General features: G+C 45.4%; 1 protein-coding gene across 8 annotated transcripts in view; it reads right to left on the reverse strand.

The window, feature by feature from the left end:
- Nucleotides 1-18,136, reverse strand: part of tenm2a (teneurin transmembrane protein 2a) — a 216,665-nt gene that overhangs the window by 24,534 nt on the left and 173,995 nt on the right. For 6 of the 8 annotated variants that reach the window (XM_013908515.1, XM_013908499.1, XM_013908497.1 and 3 more), the window contains 7 exons: nt 9,890-10,012; nt 8,313-8,539; nt 7,582-7,777; nt 5,988-6,089; nt 5,282-5,476; nt 3,619-3,819; nt 577-762 (listed from right to left, as the gene is read on the reverse strand). In XM_013908515.1, the coding sequence (XP_013763969.1) occupies nt 577-762; nt 3,619-3,819; nt 5,282-5,476; nt 5,988-6,089; nt 7,582-7,777; nt 8,313-8,539; nt 9,890-10,012 (1,230 nt within the window). The remainder of the gene's footprint in view (nt 1-576; nt 763-3,618; nt 3,820-5,281; nt 5,477-5,987; nt 6,090-7,581; nt 7,778-8,312; nt 8,540-9,889; nt 10,013-18,136) is intronic. The other 2 variants (XM_005719564.2, XM_005719563.2) reach the window with 1 other exon arrangement.

Here is an 18,136-nt window from a genome sequence, read left to right on the forward strand (position 1 = left end):
TTTTGGTGACAAGGAAATGAGACTTTGTGTCTCAAAGCACTGACGGTGAATCAAAGGAATCTGGCACTCATCCATCCAAAGTGACAGTGATGTCAATATGAGACAGTGATTGACTGACAAAAACGCTCACTCACACTCTAGCGCAACTGTGTGCATGCACACACCATAAACAAAGTGAGAGTTATTTTTTGATCGCAGTGAGGTGAAGTGGGGATTTTGGTTTGTGCCTTTCATGGTGTTTCAAAGGCCATAAAAACTAAAACTCCTGGGGTCTGCAGTTGAGAGGCAGCATAAAACAGCTAAATCCTGCTCTTGTGTAATCTCCCACCCCCACTTCTAAGAAGTTTGCACCTCTTCTCTCTGCTCGCCCACCTTCTACGTCAGCCCCTTCTTCAATTCCCCATGGCCTTCCTCCTGCTTCCACTTCTGATTTCCAAATTCCTTTAAGAAAGTATAAAGGAGCTGCCATTTTAGTCTGACTGGGTGCTGGTGTTTCTGTGCACACCCACGTGTTGACACACAGGCACGCACGTCAAACACACACCTCCAGACACACGCTCACGGGAGCACACTCACCGATGGTGCAGTGCTCTCCGTTCCAGCCCTGGTGACACTGGCACTTCCCGTCCTTGCAGGTTCCATGTTTGATGCAGAGAGGGTTGCACACACGCTGGTCACAGCCTGCACCGGTCCAGCCTTCCTCACAGCGACAGGCTCCGCCCATGCACACTCCGTGGGTTCCACAGTCCACTGAGCAGACCTCTGAAGGAGAAAAGATTTGGATCACAAACAAACGGTGCTAGACTCAAAAGTCAGTGTTTCCTGTATTTATTATTTTTAGTATTCTAAAATTTCATATACAGTCACGTGAAAAACCAAATACAGCTCTTGATTCAAAAGCTTTTAACCAATGATAACTTGAAGTAATTGTGTTTTGTATGACTCAGTCGTTCACATTGTTGTGGAGGAATTTTTTTGCAACTTTGCTTCAGTTCATTGAGGTTTGCAGGCATTCATTTAAACTGTCTTAAGGTCTCCCCACAGCTTTTCAGTCGGCTTGACGTCTGGACTTTGACTGGGCCACTGGAGCATCCTGATTCTTTGCTTTTTCAGCCATTCTGCCACAGATTTACTGGTAAGTTTGGATCACGGACCAGTTTGGGTCAAACTTCAGGTGTTCGAAATTTGACTCTAGACTCTACACAGAGTCATGGGCAACTCAGTGACTACAAGGTGACCAGGTCCTTGTCCTTTCAGTTTGATGACAGGCTTGTTTTGCAAAACAGCCTGAAGTCATCATGCCTCCATCACCACACTTGGCAGTTGATTTTTGGATTTGCCAAACATCTCCACATCGATTCTTCAGTGGAAAAGACACAAGAAGTCTTGTGGTTTGTTCAGATGCAGCTTTTCAAACCTAAGCTGTGCTGCCATATCCTTTTTTAGAGAGAAGAGGCTTTCTCCTGGCAATCTTTCTAAATAGGCCAATCACAGTGTTCAGTCTTATTAAGTCTTTTTCTATTTGTACTCTCGCAAACTTTAACATTTAACATGTTAACTGAGGTCTGCAGAGTCTGAGATGTAGCTCTTAGTTTTTTTGGAATTCCTCTAAGCATTGCATGATGTGACCTTGAGGTAATTTTGCTGAGACACTTACTCCTGGGAAGATCTGAATTCTCCAGTGCAGGAAACGGCAAAGACGTGCTTTTATAGACGTGCTTATATTTGCAGATGATCAATTAATCCGGTGCATTTGATTAGCAGCTCCAGGCTGCTACTTACCCTCTTTACTCCAATGGAAGCAGTAAGGGTGCACTTAGTTTTTCACAGGAACACATGACTATATGTATTCATAATGGACACTACTGGGCAGTGAACATGGTTGCTGTTCAGATACATATATGATCTTTTTCATGAATAACATAATAGCAAATGTTACAAAATACCAGTTCCTAACTTGAAATGCCTGTAAATATGGTGGTATCTGAAAAAAATATCTGCAAAAACTTCATTTTCAATCCTTTTAGTCAATTTTTGAAGCTAGAAAACATAAATGTGTCTCCATTTGATTTCAAATCACATCGGCAAGTGCAAAAAGAGAGAACCTTAAGCTTCAAAACAATCAAATCCACATTACACGAAAACACAACTCTCTGTCATGTATTTTTAATTAAAATCAGTAGTTATAGTAGTGCAACAACAGGGTTTATTTCCTAAGCTTCTATTACAGTCGCTGTCTGAGAGGCTCAGATGTTGCAGTCGGCGACAGTGCATGTGGCGAAATGTGACAATCCCGCTTGTGTGCTCAGGACCCCCTGGTGTGCAGGGAACGCGGTATGTACAGACGTTTTGATACACACTTGCTGAGGGATCCTGCAGTGTGAAACAATGTTGTCTTTATTAAAGTTAAGCATTGCTTCTCTCATAACAAATGCTGGAGCTCTCGTCGTGCTCCTGAGGAAGCGTTCCCAGGCTGGCATGACGGAGGTGGCTGTCTTACTTTCTAAAGTGGAAGCTTAACGGCTTCATTTTATTGAGATAAAGAACTGTGAAACCTCCTATCCCATCTTGGTAAACTGTATGTGTTACTATCCGCAGTGCAAGAACACCTCCAATACATTCTTATGAAAGCCTTGGAACTAGCATGCCATTATCTCCGCGGTACTAGAATCACAGAATTGGCTCCCAGAGCAATACATAACCAATTAAAAAAATTCTGATAGTAATCACGAAGGCTTAACAAAGTTAGGATTCCTACCTCATTTCTGAGTAGCTCACTGAATGCAGCCTAATCATACCTCTTGGGTCATACAGTCTTTCGAGTCTACAAGATTAAAAAAAGTTTTACTTTGGCCTGAACTGAGATGTGTTACAGCTACCTTGTTTAGACATTATAAATTTCAAGTGCTTGTATTTTCTTATTGGCTGACCCTATAAACAGCAGGTCTGAACAGCAGGTGGGCAGGGCTTCTGCACTCAAACAGTGTATCCGACATGACCGTATTTGGATCATTAAGGAGTTTCGAGCAGTTTGAAGCCCAAGCTTTTGGTTCGTAGATGCAACTTATACATGCTCTGAAAGCCCAGCCATGTTTAATATGTGTCAGAACACAGGGACAGAGTCATTTTATTCATATTCCTTTTATGCAAAACCCAGAGTACTGTAGTTTGGTATATAAATAAAAGTGTTCTGCCTTTCCCAAATTAGGATTTTAAGCACTACCCTGATAACCATAAAAATCTGTCATTACCATACTGTCACTGACAGTCTACTGAGAGAGATAATTTTATATAGTCTTGATAGTACAAACTTGCCACATTTTTATTCCTGCATGTTCCAATTTGGCTTCGATACCACAACAGTTGTTGTACCCTGTTTCTGAGCATGTTGTAATTTTTTTTTTTTTTACGATTTGGTAGATTTGGTCCAAGTGTAGCTCGAAAACCAGAACAGTATGAAATAAAATGGCAAACTAATTAGCCATACTGGGACCGCGAAATATGTTTGGACAAAGGGTAATCAGCAGTTATTTCTTTCCAACTTTCAAACCCACAACCCCCATTTTTACCCGATGTATCCGACTCTCGCAGCTGAACCAGCTTTACAATCGCACTCACCCATGGAGCAGTCGGGTCCCATCCAGTTGGGGTCACAGCTGCACAGCCCAGTGTCTGGTATGAAGGCACCGTGGCCATGGCACTGATCTGGGCACTGGGCCCTGGGCAGTTCGCAGTGGAGTCCTCCCCAGCCTGGCTTACAGTGGCACTCCCCGTTCACACAGATGCCATTGTTGGAACATGTTGGATCCATGCAGTCCACTGGATTAAGCCAGCAATACACCAATTTAAAAGAAAAAAAGCAGAAAAAAAAGAAATTAACAAACAAACTAAAAAATGTCATTACAGAGCTGACGACAAAAACAAATTAATGGTTGTTTTTTTAAAAAAAACAGACGTAACAGAGGACATCATTTCACTCTGTGTTTATAAAAAGATAATGAAATAAAGTAAAATGTTACCAGACGTATTACTAAAGCAATTAAAGCACACGATAATGAATAGCTAAGTCTATAATTGGGGCACAGCAGCAAATGCGTTCCACTCTGAAAGAGCAGTGCGCTTCGCTGACACATCATTTGGTGTGAGCTTTTCGCCCGTGTGGATGTGGAAGTGTGTGTGTGTGGTTGATTTGTGTGTATGCGTGTATCGTGCCAATACACGGGGAGAATCTGACACTGTCAGTCTGCCAGGTTGACAGGCAGCTCTGAGTCCAAGCAGTGAGTGAAAACCAATTTGACAAATTACCTCCTCCCGGCAATACGCACACCCATCCCACCCACCCACTCGCTCGCCCGCCCCTTCTCAGGCCTCCTCGCATTGCTCTGTCCCGGTCACTTGCATTTTCCTCTCTCTCTTTCTCTCTCATCTTGTCCTCTTCTTTGTGACACTCCTCTCCCCACCTCCATCTCCTCCCCCTTTTTTCCACCACCTCGGGCATGATTGACCCCGGCGCACACGCAGTATTAATAAAAGCAGCCCCCTCGCACACAACCTCGACCCTCCATTTCTGTTTGCCTGGCAGAAATGGCGGATCACAGTTATCGATTTTCATGTCGCTGGCACTTCAGGTAAATTGTTTGAGGGACTCTGCTGTGATGAATATCAGATTTGAGGCTGGAGTAGAAGGGGAAAAATTGGATGAGAGGGAGATCGGGGATCGGCGGGGTGGGAGAGAAAAATGAAGCGCAGAGGAGAGAAAATGCTGACCTTGTTCTCAGGCCCCATGTTTTGACTCTTTCTGCCACTCATCTCTATTCTTCCCTTTGCATCTCCCTCTCTGCCGATCTTCTTCTTCACCCCTGGCGTGCTGCTTTCTCTTTTCCTTCTTCTCAACCTATTCTCTCTTTCTTCATACATATTCACCTCTCACCACCCTGACTCCAGCTCCCTCCTCAGCATCTTTTTATCCCTTTATTTTTTCTCCCTTGCTTTCTGATGACTACGATCGCGGCATGCTGATCCTTCTTAACAAAGATCAATAGAAGCGATTTCAGCCCTTAATAAAATCTGTGATATGTTTGGCTGCGCCATCATACTTCATCTGTATACATGGACGCTCAGTCAGCGTAAGATTATGCCATGATAAGCTGTCTTCACTGGTGTTAGAAGGGGTAAATCTGTGAAGTTTGTTGTGCTTCACCTTACTTTCAAAGCGATCACACAGAACAGTTTTAAAGAAAAAAAAAAAACAATCATGCACCATTACACCTCCTGCGCTCACCCTCTGCACAGTTTGGCCCTTTGTAACCGACGGAGCACACGCAGTTTCCATCAGTGCAGGTGCCGTGGCCGCTGCAAAGAGGGTCTATGCACTGTGTGACAGGGACGTCGCATTCGGGTCCTTTCCAGCCGCTGTAACACACACAGGAGCCCTTGTCGTACTGGCCGTTGCCGCTGCACAGCACCGGGCATGCCGCTGTAGGAACAGAGAAACGGAGAGATTAAACCCTGCGCATAAGAACAAACCAAACAAACAAACAAAGAAAAAAAAACAATTAGCAAGCTTTTTAAAAGATCGCCAAAGCGGCGAAAAGTGCACGTCGCCCACCCACGCAGATCCACATCCCACCGTGCAGGAGGGTTGAATAGAGTGGCTAAGGGGCTGGAGAGCGCCAATGACATGAAGAGTAATTACAGGCAGAGGTAACTAAACTATTCATCAAAGCTGTCTACCCCAGGTGAGCACAGAGCCAGGGAGTCGTTAGCTAGGGGAGCTGCCATTCATCATCAGTCATCTTGTCTCAGCTCCACCTAAGGCCATGCACCATCTTGCTACTCTTAATCCTCTTCTCCTTTTTTTTATGTTTTATTTTTGCACGAAGCTGAAATGTGTCTGCTCATCTAATTAGACAGCGGAAATGACAGATTTTTTTTTTCCTTTTCATCCTTGCTCCGACGGAAGAAGCGCATTCGTAAACAGCTAATACCTTTGGAGCAGTCCATGCCATGGAATCCTGGGAAGCAGTGGCACACACCAGAATTACACTCTCCGTTGCCATGGCAATTGCGCGGGCACTCTTGCACTGAATCTGTGAAGAAGATGAAGTGAGACAGAGAGAGGGAGAGGCGAGGGGTGAGACAGTGTGACGGCAAGCATCAAAGCCTTCCATTAAACCATTGGCACAATTCATTCTTTAAGATACTACAAATTGAGTCGAAGCGCTGCCGAGTCTCACAGTCGCACAGACATCAAACGCCCTCCTCCAAGATTCCATGAGTTTCTTTTTTGTCTGCATTTTTCATAATGTGGCAGGAATGTATTATGAATCAGCCATTTTGACGAGATGGGATCCACCAATGCTCCGCTCATAGAAAACAAGAGTATCCCCCTCCACTCTCCTTCTTTCTCTTAGACCCTTTTCTATCCATGGCTCACTTTCTCACTCCTCACTCATGTCCGGCCCCACCGAGGTCACTAATATTTCATCAAGCTGCGGATGTTTGGTGCAGCTAGGCCAGATTTTAGCTGGACTCTAAGCTGCTCCATCTGCCTTCTAACCTACTCACTAGAAATGAGAAACAGTTTGGTGGGAAGGAACGGGGTCGGTGCTAATCATAATCACAAGGAGGACACTTGGACTTTTATCCTCTCTGTTCTATATGCTTCTTCCAACTTCCACTCTTCTTACACAAAGAATGACACAGCCAAGCCTCACTGCTTCTCCTAACACTTCCCCTACTCCATGCACCCCCCCCTAAATAAAAAAAAACTAAAGCCCCTCGCCTCCCTCTTTACCCTAATGCCACCCTCTCTTCCATTCTCCTCTTCAGCTCCTCCTCCCGTCCTTCACTCCACTTCATCCCATTCTGGCTTTGCCCCTACCATTAGGCCTTTCTTCCAACTCCCCCTCTAACTACTCCACTCTCATTCTGCCCCTGCCGCCTCCGCCTCTCCATCTCGCCACTACTCCAACTGCTGAAAGCTCTACCCCTCCGTTATTGACAGTGAAGGATTCTTTCACTCCGCTTGACTCTTTCCATCCAACCCCGCCTTTTGTCCTTTTGTTCTCCTTTGGCTCGAATGCAACCGAAATTATCTGGTTAGGATCCTAAAATCATTCTGTTTACAGGGCCGTGTGACACTGTGGTCCTCACCCACCTCAAAGATGAAGATTGTTTAATGTAAGTGTGTGGGGTTTTTTTTTTTTTTTTTGTCACACTGTTGGACATATTAGCGTGCCCAACTATGTTTTGGCAAACGTACATTTTTAACTCACTGAGCAGTCTTTCCTACTTGACAATGTTACTATGGTTGTGTTGCATTGGCAACATTGTTCACATGCTGCCGGGGAGCATTTTTGCACGTCGTGAATGTGTAAAGTCACAGAGTAACTGATGGGGAATCTATTTGACTAAAATAGCAGCCTTGCTTTGCCGCCAGTGGTAGAGAAAGTTTCTGCGTGCCTCTCTCTAACCAGCTCCTAAAATCCGGTGCCTAATCTCATTTTCACTGCCGTTCTGCTTTTCCCTGCCGCGCTGCCACCTCTCCGCCCACAGCGACAGATGCCGACTCTGTCTCACCCATGACATTCGTGCTGAAGGAAACCGTCTCTCGCTCCCGACCGTCGTTGTAGAAGGCCAGGTGCCAGGCACCGGCGTCCAGGTACTGGACAAACACCGCCTCATTGAGGACCACGGTTTGGATACTCCTCCTCTCCCGTGGAGACTCCACCACGCTCCACTTCTCCTTCCCATCGAGGCGCTCCATATAGTCGTACTGCAGAGGAAAACGTGTGAGAGCAAGTTCACTTTTTCAGGCTTCAGAAAATGAGGCATGGTTTTATATGCTTGAGGAATTTGGTAAATAAGATAGCTGGCAAATGACAGTGAAGCATGAGGAAGGGAACACAAAGCTCCTCGCAGGGTTTTCTTTGGGTGTCTGTGTGCATTGCAGGGGAGTGTTTTTACACTTGCCCCGACTGTGCAGTTTCCCCAGCTGAAGTCAGGTCAGGCAGTGAAACAGCTATCTGAATGCAATTATCCCTTCCTACAAATCGAATCCATTGTTAATGGAGTAGCTTCTAATTAATAAGAGGCAGTAAAAGTTACATTACTGTGAAATTTAATTAAGTGTAAATCTTAGTCTAAATTAGTTTTTTCAAACAACTATTACAATGAATCACAAATGAATTTTAAGATGTCCCAAGAAACAAGCCCATTTCTTTCTTTCTTTCTTTTTTAAAAATACATTCTCCACTCAGATGAATATGAAGATTATTCTTTCATTATGATGGTCCTTGTACAGATTTTACCTGCGCATGCGAAGGAGGCAAGCCCTTGCGGATGTACACCCCGAAAAGGGCATCTTTGCCGAGGGAGATGTTGAACTTCAGGAACTGTGGTTGGCTGAGGTGGAGCAGGGACCTCCAAAACACTCCCGGAGGGACTTCTTGGGTCACCCGCCTCCCAACCTCGATGCTGCCTGAGTCTATACTGCTGTTCCGGCCTGCCCATGGACCTGGAGCAAAGGGGAAAGAAACTGCATAATCTGTGATTCCAGACATTGATTGGTACAGTCAATAGTTAATCATCGAACTTTAATGGGAATAACCTGGCACAAACATTGAATGGTATAGAGGACACGCACCATTAGCTGTGCAAACTGTTCAAAGTTTATACTAAAACGAACGCTGTTAGGCGCGATATGCGGGATGCAAAATGACGCCTCTGTATCAAAGCCTGCACGACTGTTGACTCTGTTGTCTGGGCTGAAATGATAGAGGGCTGATAGAACTGCAGAGCACAAATTTCCAAGCAGACAGGCCCGCACACAGAAACATCCTGCAATCAGGTCAGTCATCTAACAGCACAGTGTTGGAGCCCAGAGAGGGAAAAGACAGCAATGTGAGCGCGCGTCTGTGCGCAGAATAGCAAAGAAATAAAAGTAACAATGTGGAAAAACAACAGCGGCATCTGGCCCAGACAGTCACACACACAGCAGTCCTCTCATTAATACAGAATACAGACACAGAGCAGCAGCCCACAGATACCTATAGTACACGCTGTGTATGTTGCAGAGCGAGATTGAGCAGGCGAAAGAAGAATAGATGGAAAAAACCGCATGGGGGCCTTTAAAGAGAGGGGGTGAGCGAGGGGAGCTTTACCTCGCTGCTGACTGAAACCCAGCTCAACACAACTCAGCAGAGTGGTTAAACAGCATACACAGACAGCACAGCTACTACTGCGTCATGAATTATAGAAATAATTTATGTGTGCGAGGCTGTCTGGTTGGGAGGGAAAAAAGAAGCTATTGGGCTGTTTTAGTATTTAACACAGCAGATATAGCATTTATAAGCCATAAAAGATAAGGCTGACATTCTTCTTGTTTGCAACAAGAGATGTGGCAATCTGTCCTTCAAAACTTTCTGACTTTCCTGCAACGAGTGGTGCATTCAGCCTCAAGCCAGCTAAGCCATAAATATTCACAAATGCATTAAAAATACTAAAGTCACTTCTGTTGATTCATTTTACGCAATTGGCATGCTAATTAGGATGCTGCTTTAGAGAAATACCTCCACAATGGTATAAAAAAAATGGTGGAAGCGATTTAAAATAAACTCCAGCGTCCCCCTCATCAAAATGAAGGAGCACCGGAGCTCTGTGGCAGAAAGAAACGAGTAGGCTTTGGCTGCACAAACAGCACTTGTTAGGATCTATTTATTGTTGAATTTGTTATGTTCACGAGGTCTGTTGCTAGGGGAAAAACAATGCAGAACATTAGCAGCCTTAACCTTTAAGTTTCTTTTTTCTTTTTTTTTCAAACATGTAAAGTGCCTGCTTCTTCAGGCAAAGATGTGTGGGAGGGGTGCGTGTGTGTTGCAGTTCATACCTCTCCCTCCAGAGGGCAGTGTGGCCACATCGCTGTTGACAGGCAGACCAGCTCCCAGTCCGTTGTTCAACACGGGGCCGTCGGATGGCTTCAGCTGCCACGTCAAACCCAGCAAGTTGATTGCTGCACACAGAGAGATGAAGAGTGAGGATATAGGGGAGGAAAAGGAGGATGGAAATAAATAAATAAATAAATAAATAAATGAATGAATGAATAAAAAGCCCAAGATGAAGGCTCATCAAGGCGAAGAAATATGAGGCCAGCCCTCTTAAATCTGATCTGTCATTTAGACAGCAAATCCCGTAGCATCAATAGAATCAGCCACCTCTATACTTAAGTCATGAATCAAACGCACGGTCATCAGAGTGGCGGGTTTAGTTAACAGGCACACAAACAGAGGTAAAATCTTACAAATCAGGCAATTAAACCACCTTCCCAAAAAACCCTTCTCTGTTTTGCTTTCTTAACCCCCGACCTCTCGCAGCCATCTTTCACGGGGAAAGCATCTTCAGCTTTTATTTGGAAGCCTTTACACCGTCTCACAGAGAGCAAGTGACAGATTGCTCTCTGAAGAGAATGCTCTATGGCTCTCCTTTCGCTTCTCCTCTTCTTTTGTCCTCTGTTGTGTTATTGTGTGCTGGTGGTATAAGGCTGCTCGAGTGTGTTCGCTCTTCACTTTGTCAGCTCTTTACTCTCCCCACGTCTCTTCCCTCCTTAGCCTGCTGCCAAGCGTCTCCTCCTCCTCCTCCTCCTCCTCCCCATCCAACTCCCCCTCCTCCCCCCAAAAAAAACTGAAAGAAAAAAAGGAAACAGAAAGACCGTACTGCAAAAGTTCAGCGATTTATTTGGTGACAGGTATGTTTTCTGTTTGTTGTAAATGATTTGTTTTGATCTCTTTAATGCCTTCAAAGAATCTTTGTAGTGGGGAGAAAAAAACGGAGATGAATCGCCTGCTCGCGTCTGAATATCGAAGATAACGTTAATGTTAACGGCGGAATGCACCAGCATTTTCCCGCGTATACGTGAATACTGTGATGTGAGCTTTGATGATACACGCAGCACGAATCTGTGATCGAGTCCAATGCATTACGTAGGCGCTATCGCACGCTTCTCAGCGTCGGCCTTATCCCCACCGCAGAAGCCTCACAACACCTGAATCTGAAGCCCGGGAATCAATTTCCTTCTTGTCAAATTCTATCTCTGCTTGCCGAGCATTTGCACACACAGGGGCCGGGAGTGTAAAAGTTGCAGAGGGAAGAGGATGCGCCTTTAGGATTCGCTGCCGGGGCAGACTCATTCTCACCCCCTAAAGTGTCCCGTCGCTCTTTTTCTCTCACCCTGCTTCTTTGTTTCTTCCTTTTTATGCTTCTGCTATTCCCCTCTTTCCTCCCTCCCTCGCTCCTGGTCGAAAGAAAGCGCTGACACCTTTGGCTGCTGCCCGGCCTCCACTGTCAGCTCTTTTTTATTTTTCATGTGTGAGGGTGGTGGTGGGGGCGTGGGGGTATAGAAAACAAGAGATGGATTGGGAGAAGCAAAAAGAGTGCTCCCACCCCTTTCTCTTTCCCCTGCTACACCAACTCTTGCCCTCTCCTCTTTCATTGGGCTGACCTTCATTTCTCTCCTACTTTTCCTTTTAATTCCCCTTTTTTCTTCCTTCGTTTCGTCTTATCTCTGCCTGTCCCTTCTTGTAGATAATGCAGACATGCATCCACACACACACACGCACACACACACACACACACAGGTGCGCGCAAAGATGGTATCAGAGGGAGCAGTCGATTGAAAGCTTGCCTATTGAACCATCTGGAGACAGTAAGCAATTGTGAGTCTATTGTGACGGCACTCTCAATCTAGGTCATCCCCAAGAACACACATAGCAGACAGCCCTATAGTTAGCTTACTGTGTGTGTCTCATCATTGTGTCGGTGAGGGTTGGTGCACACTTTTCTCAAATTTGTTTTTCCTGTCTTGTTTTTTTCCCCCTTCTTCATCTTCTTCTTCTGTGGGTGGTTGTGGAAAGCTGACCAATAGATGGCACACTTACTCCTTAGCGACAGAAGCGCAAAAGCCAACAATTTGTCAACAGGATTCTTTTGCAGCAAGACACAGAGCAGGAGAGACGTGCAAAAGAAAGAAAGAAAGAAAGACAAAGAGAGACACTTGTTATCATTCTCTTTACAAGTGCCATCCCTTATTTCAACAACACTTCTAAGTTTGTTAGGGTGTAATTTTAGCTGAAATGAAACTGCTGAAATTGATGTATTTAGCTTTGTGTTGCCATAATTTTAAGCATTTTCTTTTCTGATCATAATTGCCATAATTACTATTTTTTCAAACTGGATTGGAAGGCTTTATTAAATACCATGCCAATAAAGCCTATCTGAATCAGATCCGACTGACAGACTTGGGAAGAACAAGAGCGATAGTCAGACTTGGGCTGTTTTTCTTTTTAATCTCCGTCTTCTCACTCATGTTCAATTTGACAGACACACACACACACTGCATATACGCACACATAGAAAAGATCACAGAGAAGCAGGTTTAACAAGCAAACGAGTCAGATTAAAAATAGATCAGTTGCTCCGTGAGGTTTTTATGTAATCTCGATGCATAATTCAGACAGGCAAAGTGCTTGCCAGTATCATCTGCAAAGAACAGCGTCTGAAGAAAACAAAACGTGATCCTGTGATGACAAAAAAAAAAAAAAAAGGACGGAGGATGATGGACGGAGAAACAAGAGAGATAAAAGGGAGAGGTGGTGGCTGGGCTCGGAGAGGGGGCAGCGGTCAGGAGCTCTTAGAGAAATTGTGCCAAACCTCAGCACGGAGGAGGAGAGGCATGGGGGGAACAGAGAGAATACTGGAGGACAGCGAGAACTGAGAGAATATTAAAGAACACATGAAATCCCCTGAGGAAATATAAAAAAGAGGAGCAGAGAAACAGGCTACACATGATGTTGCAGAAAAAAAAGGGAGGAAAAGATGAATAAAGGCCCCCACGGATAAAGTGAGGAAGGGGGAAGAAGATGGCAAGTGAGGAGAAGAAAAGATTTAAGGGATAAGTGGCCCCGTATTCATTGACTGGTTGGGTAAAAAAAAGAAAAAGGATGGTGGTGATTCATCCTTTGACAGTAAGTGGTTCACAACACGGGCAATCAGGCACAAATACAACACACATGCGCATGTTTTGGGAAATATTTATATATCTCAGAGTTAAAGGGTGTAAATGGATTTCTGGATGAGAGAAGGAAAGAGAAGGAAAATAAAGAGCGAGGCAAAGATGGAGAAAGGTGACTTTGCAGCGAGTGTCCCCTGACTGGAAAATATTGTATCATCATCATTCTGTTCTCTGGAACATGTTCCAAATGTTCAAATCCTCTCCCCACCCCTCTTTCTCTCTCTATGCTCTTATGTCTCTCACCCTTTTCTGTCTCAACTCAACCTTATCATTGCCTGCTTAAAAGCCAGTGTATCCCCGCTGAACCATTTGCGATGCTCCTAATTGCTCAGAAGCCAGAGAACGGCCTCTCGCATGTTGTCGCATGTTGTCGCATGTTGTCGCATGTTGTCGCATGTTGTCGCATGCAATCGCACGCAATCGCACGCAACGCAACCAAAATTGCACAAAGAACACAAGCCCTGGTCGGTGGCAACACTTTTTTTTCTCCCCCCATTTCGCCTTCTCCCCTGGCCATCCCGATAAATGCATATTAACCGTTTTAATTCACCACTAAATTAACAACTCTGACCTTAATTAGGGCAGTAATTGTAGACCACCTCCCCCCCAACTCACCCCACCATCCTTAGTCTGCCTTTTAATTGGTTTAGGAGCCTTTCTACCCCCCTGCTTTCCCCACCTTGCACACTCCTAAAACATACATGCAAAAAAAGGAGCCACCTGAGAAAAAAAAGAGGCGTCTGTACCTCTGCGGCACAGAGGTGCAGTGCTGCTAATATTGAAGAGACTGAGGAAAAGAGCAGCATGCCGCCTCAGGTTCTCAATATTCAGGCCATTTGGGACGTTTTCTCAGAATTTACCACACAGTATCCACTTATGTAATCTATAAATAAAGCAGCCTTCTCTCTTGGCTAAGTTTTGAAGGCGCTGCTTGCTGAGATCATTTAGAGCCTCAGACAGAGGAACGGGGGCGGCGGTTGGCTGCTGCCCTTGGGGGTCATATACACTGAGAGACACAATTTGTCTGCTTCTGAGTGTGTATCTGCGTATGCATGCTGAAAATTGCATGGTATTAACAACAAGCGCGCACGCACGCTGCAACCCCCGACGGGACCTTCTCACCCAGCTGATGCAACTGAACTGTAATTGACTGCAACGCAAAAGGTTATGTGAGTTGCTGGCAGCTCCTACCTGCACGGCTGTGTCTAGCCGAGAGAAACGGCAACTCACTCAATCACACAGCTGACAATGGTTTCTTTATTGGCACCGAAACATTGAGACGGCCCGGCGCAGACGTAGCCGCCCGGCGCGCGTGTGCGTGCGCGTGTGCGTGCACGTGTGTGATTGGTTAAATGAAAAGAGATGTGAATCTGAGTGATGTCCTCCTTTCTGAATCCTCATTTCCTCTTCAGATATCTCTACCCTGACCCCCCCGCCGCTTTACTCCCCCCAGCAACATCAACCCACTCTGCCTCGTCTCATCCCTCCCTTCCTACCTCGCTCCTTTCCCTCTCATCGATCTGTATTAGAAACAGGATATGAGGAACTATGCTATCTTATCACAGATCAGAGAGTGGGAGAGAATGAGTGAGGACGAAAGACAGAGAAAAGAGTTCGCTGTGGAGGCCAAGAGACGGAGAAACCGAAAGAAAATGAGAGACGGAGCGAGAGGATAAAAAAAAGGGAGGACAGCAATTTCTTTTCGCTTTGCCTTCATCCATCTCCTGTTTCCAACACAGTACCAGTGAAGCACCATAGGCCTAATTGGACTAACGATTGAGGCCCCGATAAGACCCGCACTAATGAATAAATGAATGAGGAAATAAATGAATGAAATGAGCTCGTGCACACTAATGCACGAGACGGTATGAACATCGCTCAGCAGTGACATCAGTGAGGATGCAAATCCTCAGTTCATGCACACATGGGTATTATTTCCTTTAAAGCATGTACCGAAGCTCAAGTCAAAGGAAGAACATCGATGTCACCACTTAAACAACTCCTGCTCCCTGCTTTGCATTACCTTTACCAGTGCATTGACCCATGTATCCCTCTGGTGCAGATGGTATAGCACCTTGTGCCTGGTCCTGGCCATGCCCTGCCCATTTTCTGGACTGGCAACGTGTGGTAAGATCCTAACCTTTATCAGTCCGACAGGCCCTGCTGCTGCGGACACACGCTCCACGTCTGATCCTTATGCCCAGGTTCCTGCATTCACCATATGCCCAATTGCATCTTCACCTCCGCACACACACACATTAAATGCACACACGGACGCCTACGCTGGCATGAGTGACACATCCTGACCTCTAGCTGTTCCACCTCAGATCAGCAGAAGGGAAGCCACATGCAATGTGAGAGGGGACTTTGGGGTCAAGGAGGTGCGTTTGGAAAGCAGCCACATTGCGAGACCTGCATGGCCAACACAACTATTCACTTGACTGTCTTGACTTGCTTTTATATTTACTCATAAAAGAAGCAGTCTTATTCAAATAAATACAAACTTTGGCATATAACTACTTGGGAAAACAAGCATGCACTATAGAAGTTGTTCTTGCGTAAAGGACGATCAAGTTAGGAAAAAATTGCTCCTTTTCTTGTATGCTTTTACGATCTTTGCTTATTTTTAATATGACATAATGAATACTTTTTAAAACATCAATCATTTAGCCTGTTAAGAGTAGACTTTTGTATATCATGTATATCAAAAAGTGTAATTAGGTACTTTTTTGAATCTTTTTTTTCTTTCTCAGAAGAGTAGCACAGTAGTACCTCCCATCCACACAAGGCTGGGAGCTTAAAATTAATATAAAGGCTCTAAAGATGATTGATAAGGAAAGGGACGAAGAACTAATGTTGTATTTCTAGTCCAGAAACTGTTCAATTGGCAGAACAGTAAAATCATTAACATGTGATTATGTAAGGGAGCAGGGATATGAATGCACTGTAGTGAGACACTTGTAATCGGGAAGAATGGGCAGTAAGCGATTGTGATCACTCTGGAACAGGAAGACAGCGATGATGGATGGAAAGTGGTCGGCTCGGAGGCATGAAGGTCACGCTCGATGACAGTGCCACTGTGTGTGTGTGTGTGTGTGTGGAGTGTGGTTCTGTTGAATCAACAGACAGGGGAGCTGAGAGTAAGACTAAAAATACATCGTGTGTGTGCGCGCGCCTGTGCGTGCGTATGTGCGCCCTTACTCATTAGTGGTGACAATACCATGTGGATTATGCCACGTCGCCTGACAAATTCCGCAGATGCACACGCGCACACATCGGCGCCAAACACCCCTGCAAAGGTGACACAAGCGCCCGCTAGCAAGTTTACTCATTGCAGTCAAGGGCACACCTGTGCATGTGTGTATGAAAACAGTCCACCTGGGCGCAAGCAGTTTGACACAACCTCGATTTCTCATCCATCAAGCCAGGCGCTCCTCTCATTCCTCACTACAGCGCATTTCTATCTGTTTTACCCCCCTTGCTGGATATGTTTTTGCTCTCAGAGGTTTACATCCCTGTTCTCTTTTTTTAATCCTCTCTAACTTCTCTTTTTCGTCACCCCTTGTCCTTCACAGCCTCTCTCTGTCCTCTGTCACACTCCCTCTGTTCTCTGCTCGCTGTGATCAATTAGGAGACATTAGTCCCGCAGATATTCCAGGTGACAGAGCCCTCAGGAGGCCACGCTCTCCTTCATTTCTCCCCCTTCTGCCTCCCTTCAGTTTCTTCTCTCCACACCTGGCTGTCTTGTCACTCCTCCTCCTCATCTCCTCTACTTTCCTCAGCAGCGCAAACAACCTCACCCGCGCCCCCCCATCAACCAATCTCACACCTTACAGTGCTGACAGTGACATATCAGCCCTCCTCTCCTCTGTCTCTCCACTGATCTATCCCTCCTTTTTCTTTCCCCTTTATGTTCCCCTCTGCCCCCTCTCCATTCCACCCCGTTCCTTTTTTTTCTTCTTCTCTCACCCCTCTCTATCTCGTTCTCTCCAGGTTGCCATTCACAATGATGGACCTGTCTTCTCTCCTGTATGCCAACCGCTCACCTGTATCCTAGCAACCACCTCTCCTTTGGCTCAGGTGCTCCATGCGGAGCAAGCAAACAAGACGCCGGGGGAATGAAGAACAAGCACTCTCGTTTATCCTCCTCCCTCCATCCGTTCAGTCATTCCTTCACACATAAAGAGGAGGCCATACTCCGCTGGAGTTTGAAGAGGGAAAAAAAAAAACGCTTTCTGTCCTCCCTTACAAATAAACTCCCTTGAACTCACACAGACACAAATAACGACTCGCAGCTCCAAACGCTTTTTTCATGCTACGTGTGTATGTTTACCTCATCCCCAAGGCTTCATTCTAACAGTAGGACACAGTAAATAAGCTTCACAGAGATACAGCGAGTCAGCTGTGCTCCTGAAACATGCAAAGTCATGTTTTTTCTGAAGATGTCGTCCTCAATTGGCACACACATGTGCGTGCCTGAGTTTCTGGAAGATTGTCAAGCAATTTTTTTCTTCTTAATATTCCTGTGAAGTCTGAATAAAGAAAAAAGAAGGAAAGGCAAATCATTTGAAAGCCAGCACACTCTCAGACACACACGGAGAAGTTAGGAGTTCTCACACACACACGCCAACCAGCACAAAAAATGAAAAAGTGCTGTTCAGGCACATGTGTCTTGGTGTAATTTATGAGTGGGCTCCTGGGCGGACGCCTCAGAGGGGTCCTCTTCACGCTGCATGGCTCTGGGTGCTCTGCACAATCCCCACAGTGAGCGCTGGGCCCCACGCACACATAACACACAAACAAGGTAGTACAAAATCCCCCTTATGAGTAGTGAACTCGCTGCACGATTAACGCTACAAAAAGCATGGTAAACACAAGGGTTTCAGGCTTGGCAGCACTGCTACAGCTTTGTTCAGCGTAGAAAAAACACCGGAGCAAAAACATTTCCTTACAACAGCCGAAAAGGGGCCACAGTTAGCAATAGTAATAATAACAATAAAGTATCATTTCAGCTTTGTTTCAGCTTACTGAATTATAGCCAGTTGGACAATTAAGTTTGGTGGTGAAGCA

The sequence above is a fragment of the Pundamilia nyererei genome, unplaced genomic scaffold (assembly GCF_000239375.1).
Source record: "Pundamilia nyererei isolate P.nyererei 1_Seehausen unplaced genomic scaffold, PunNye1.0 scaffold00001, whole genome shotgun sequence".
NCBI classification, from domain to species: Eukaryota; Metazoa; Chordata; class Actinopteri; order Cichliformes; family Cichlidae; genus Pundamilia; species Pundamilia nyererei.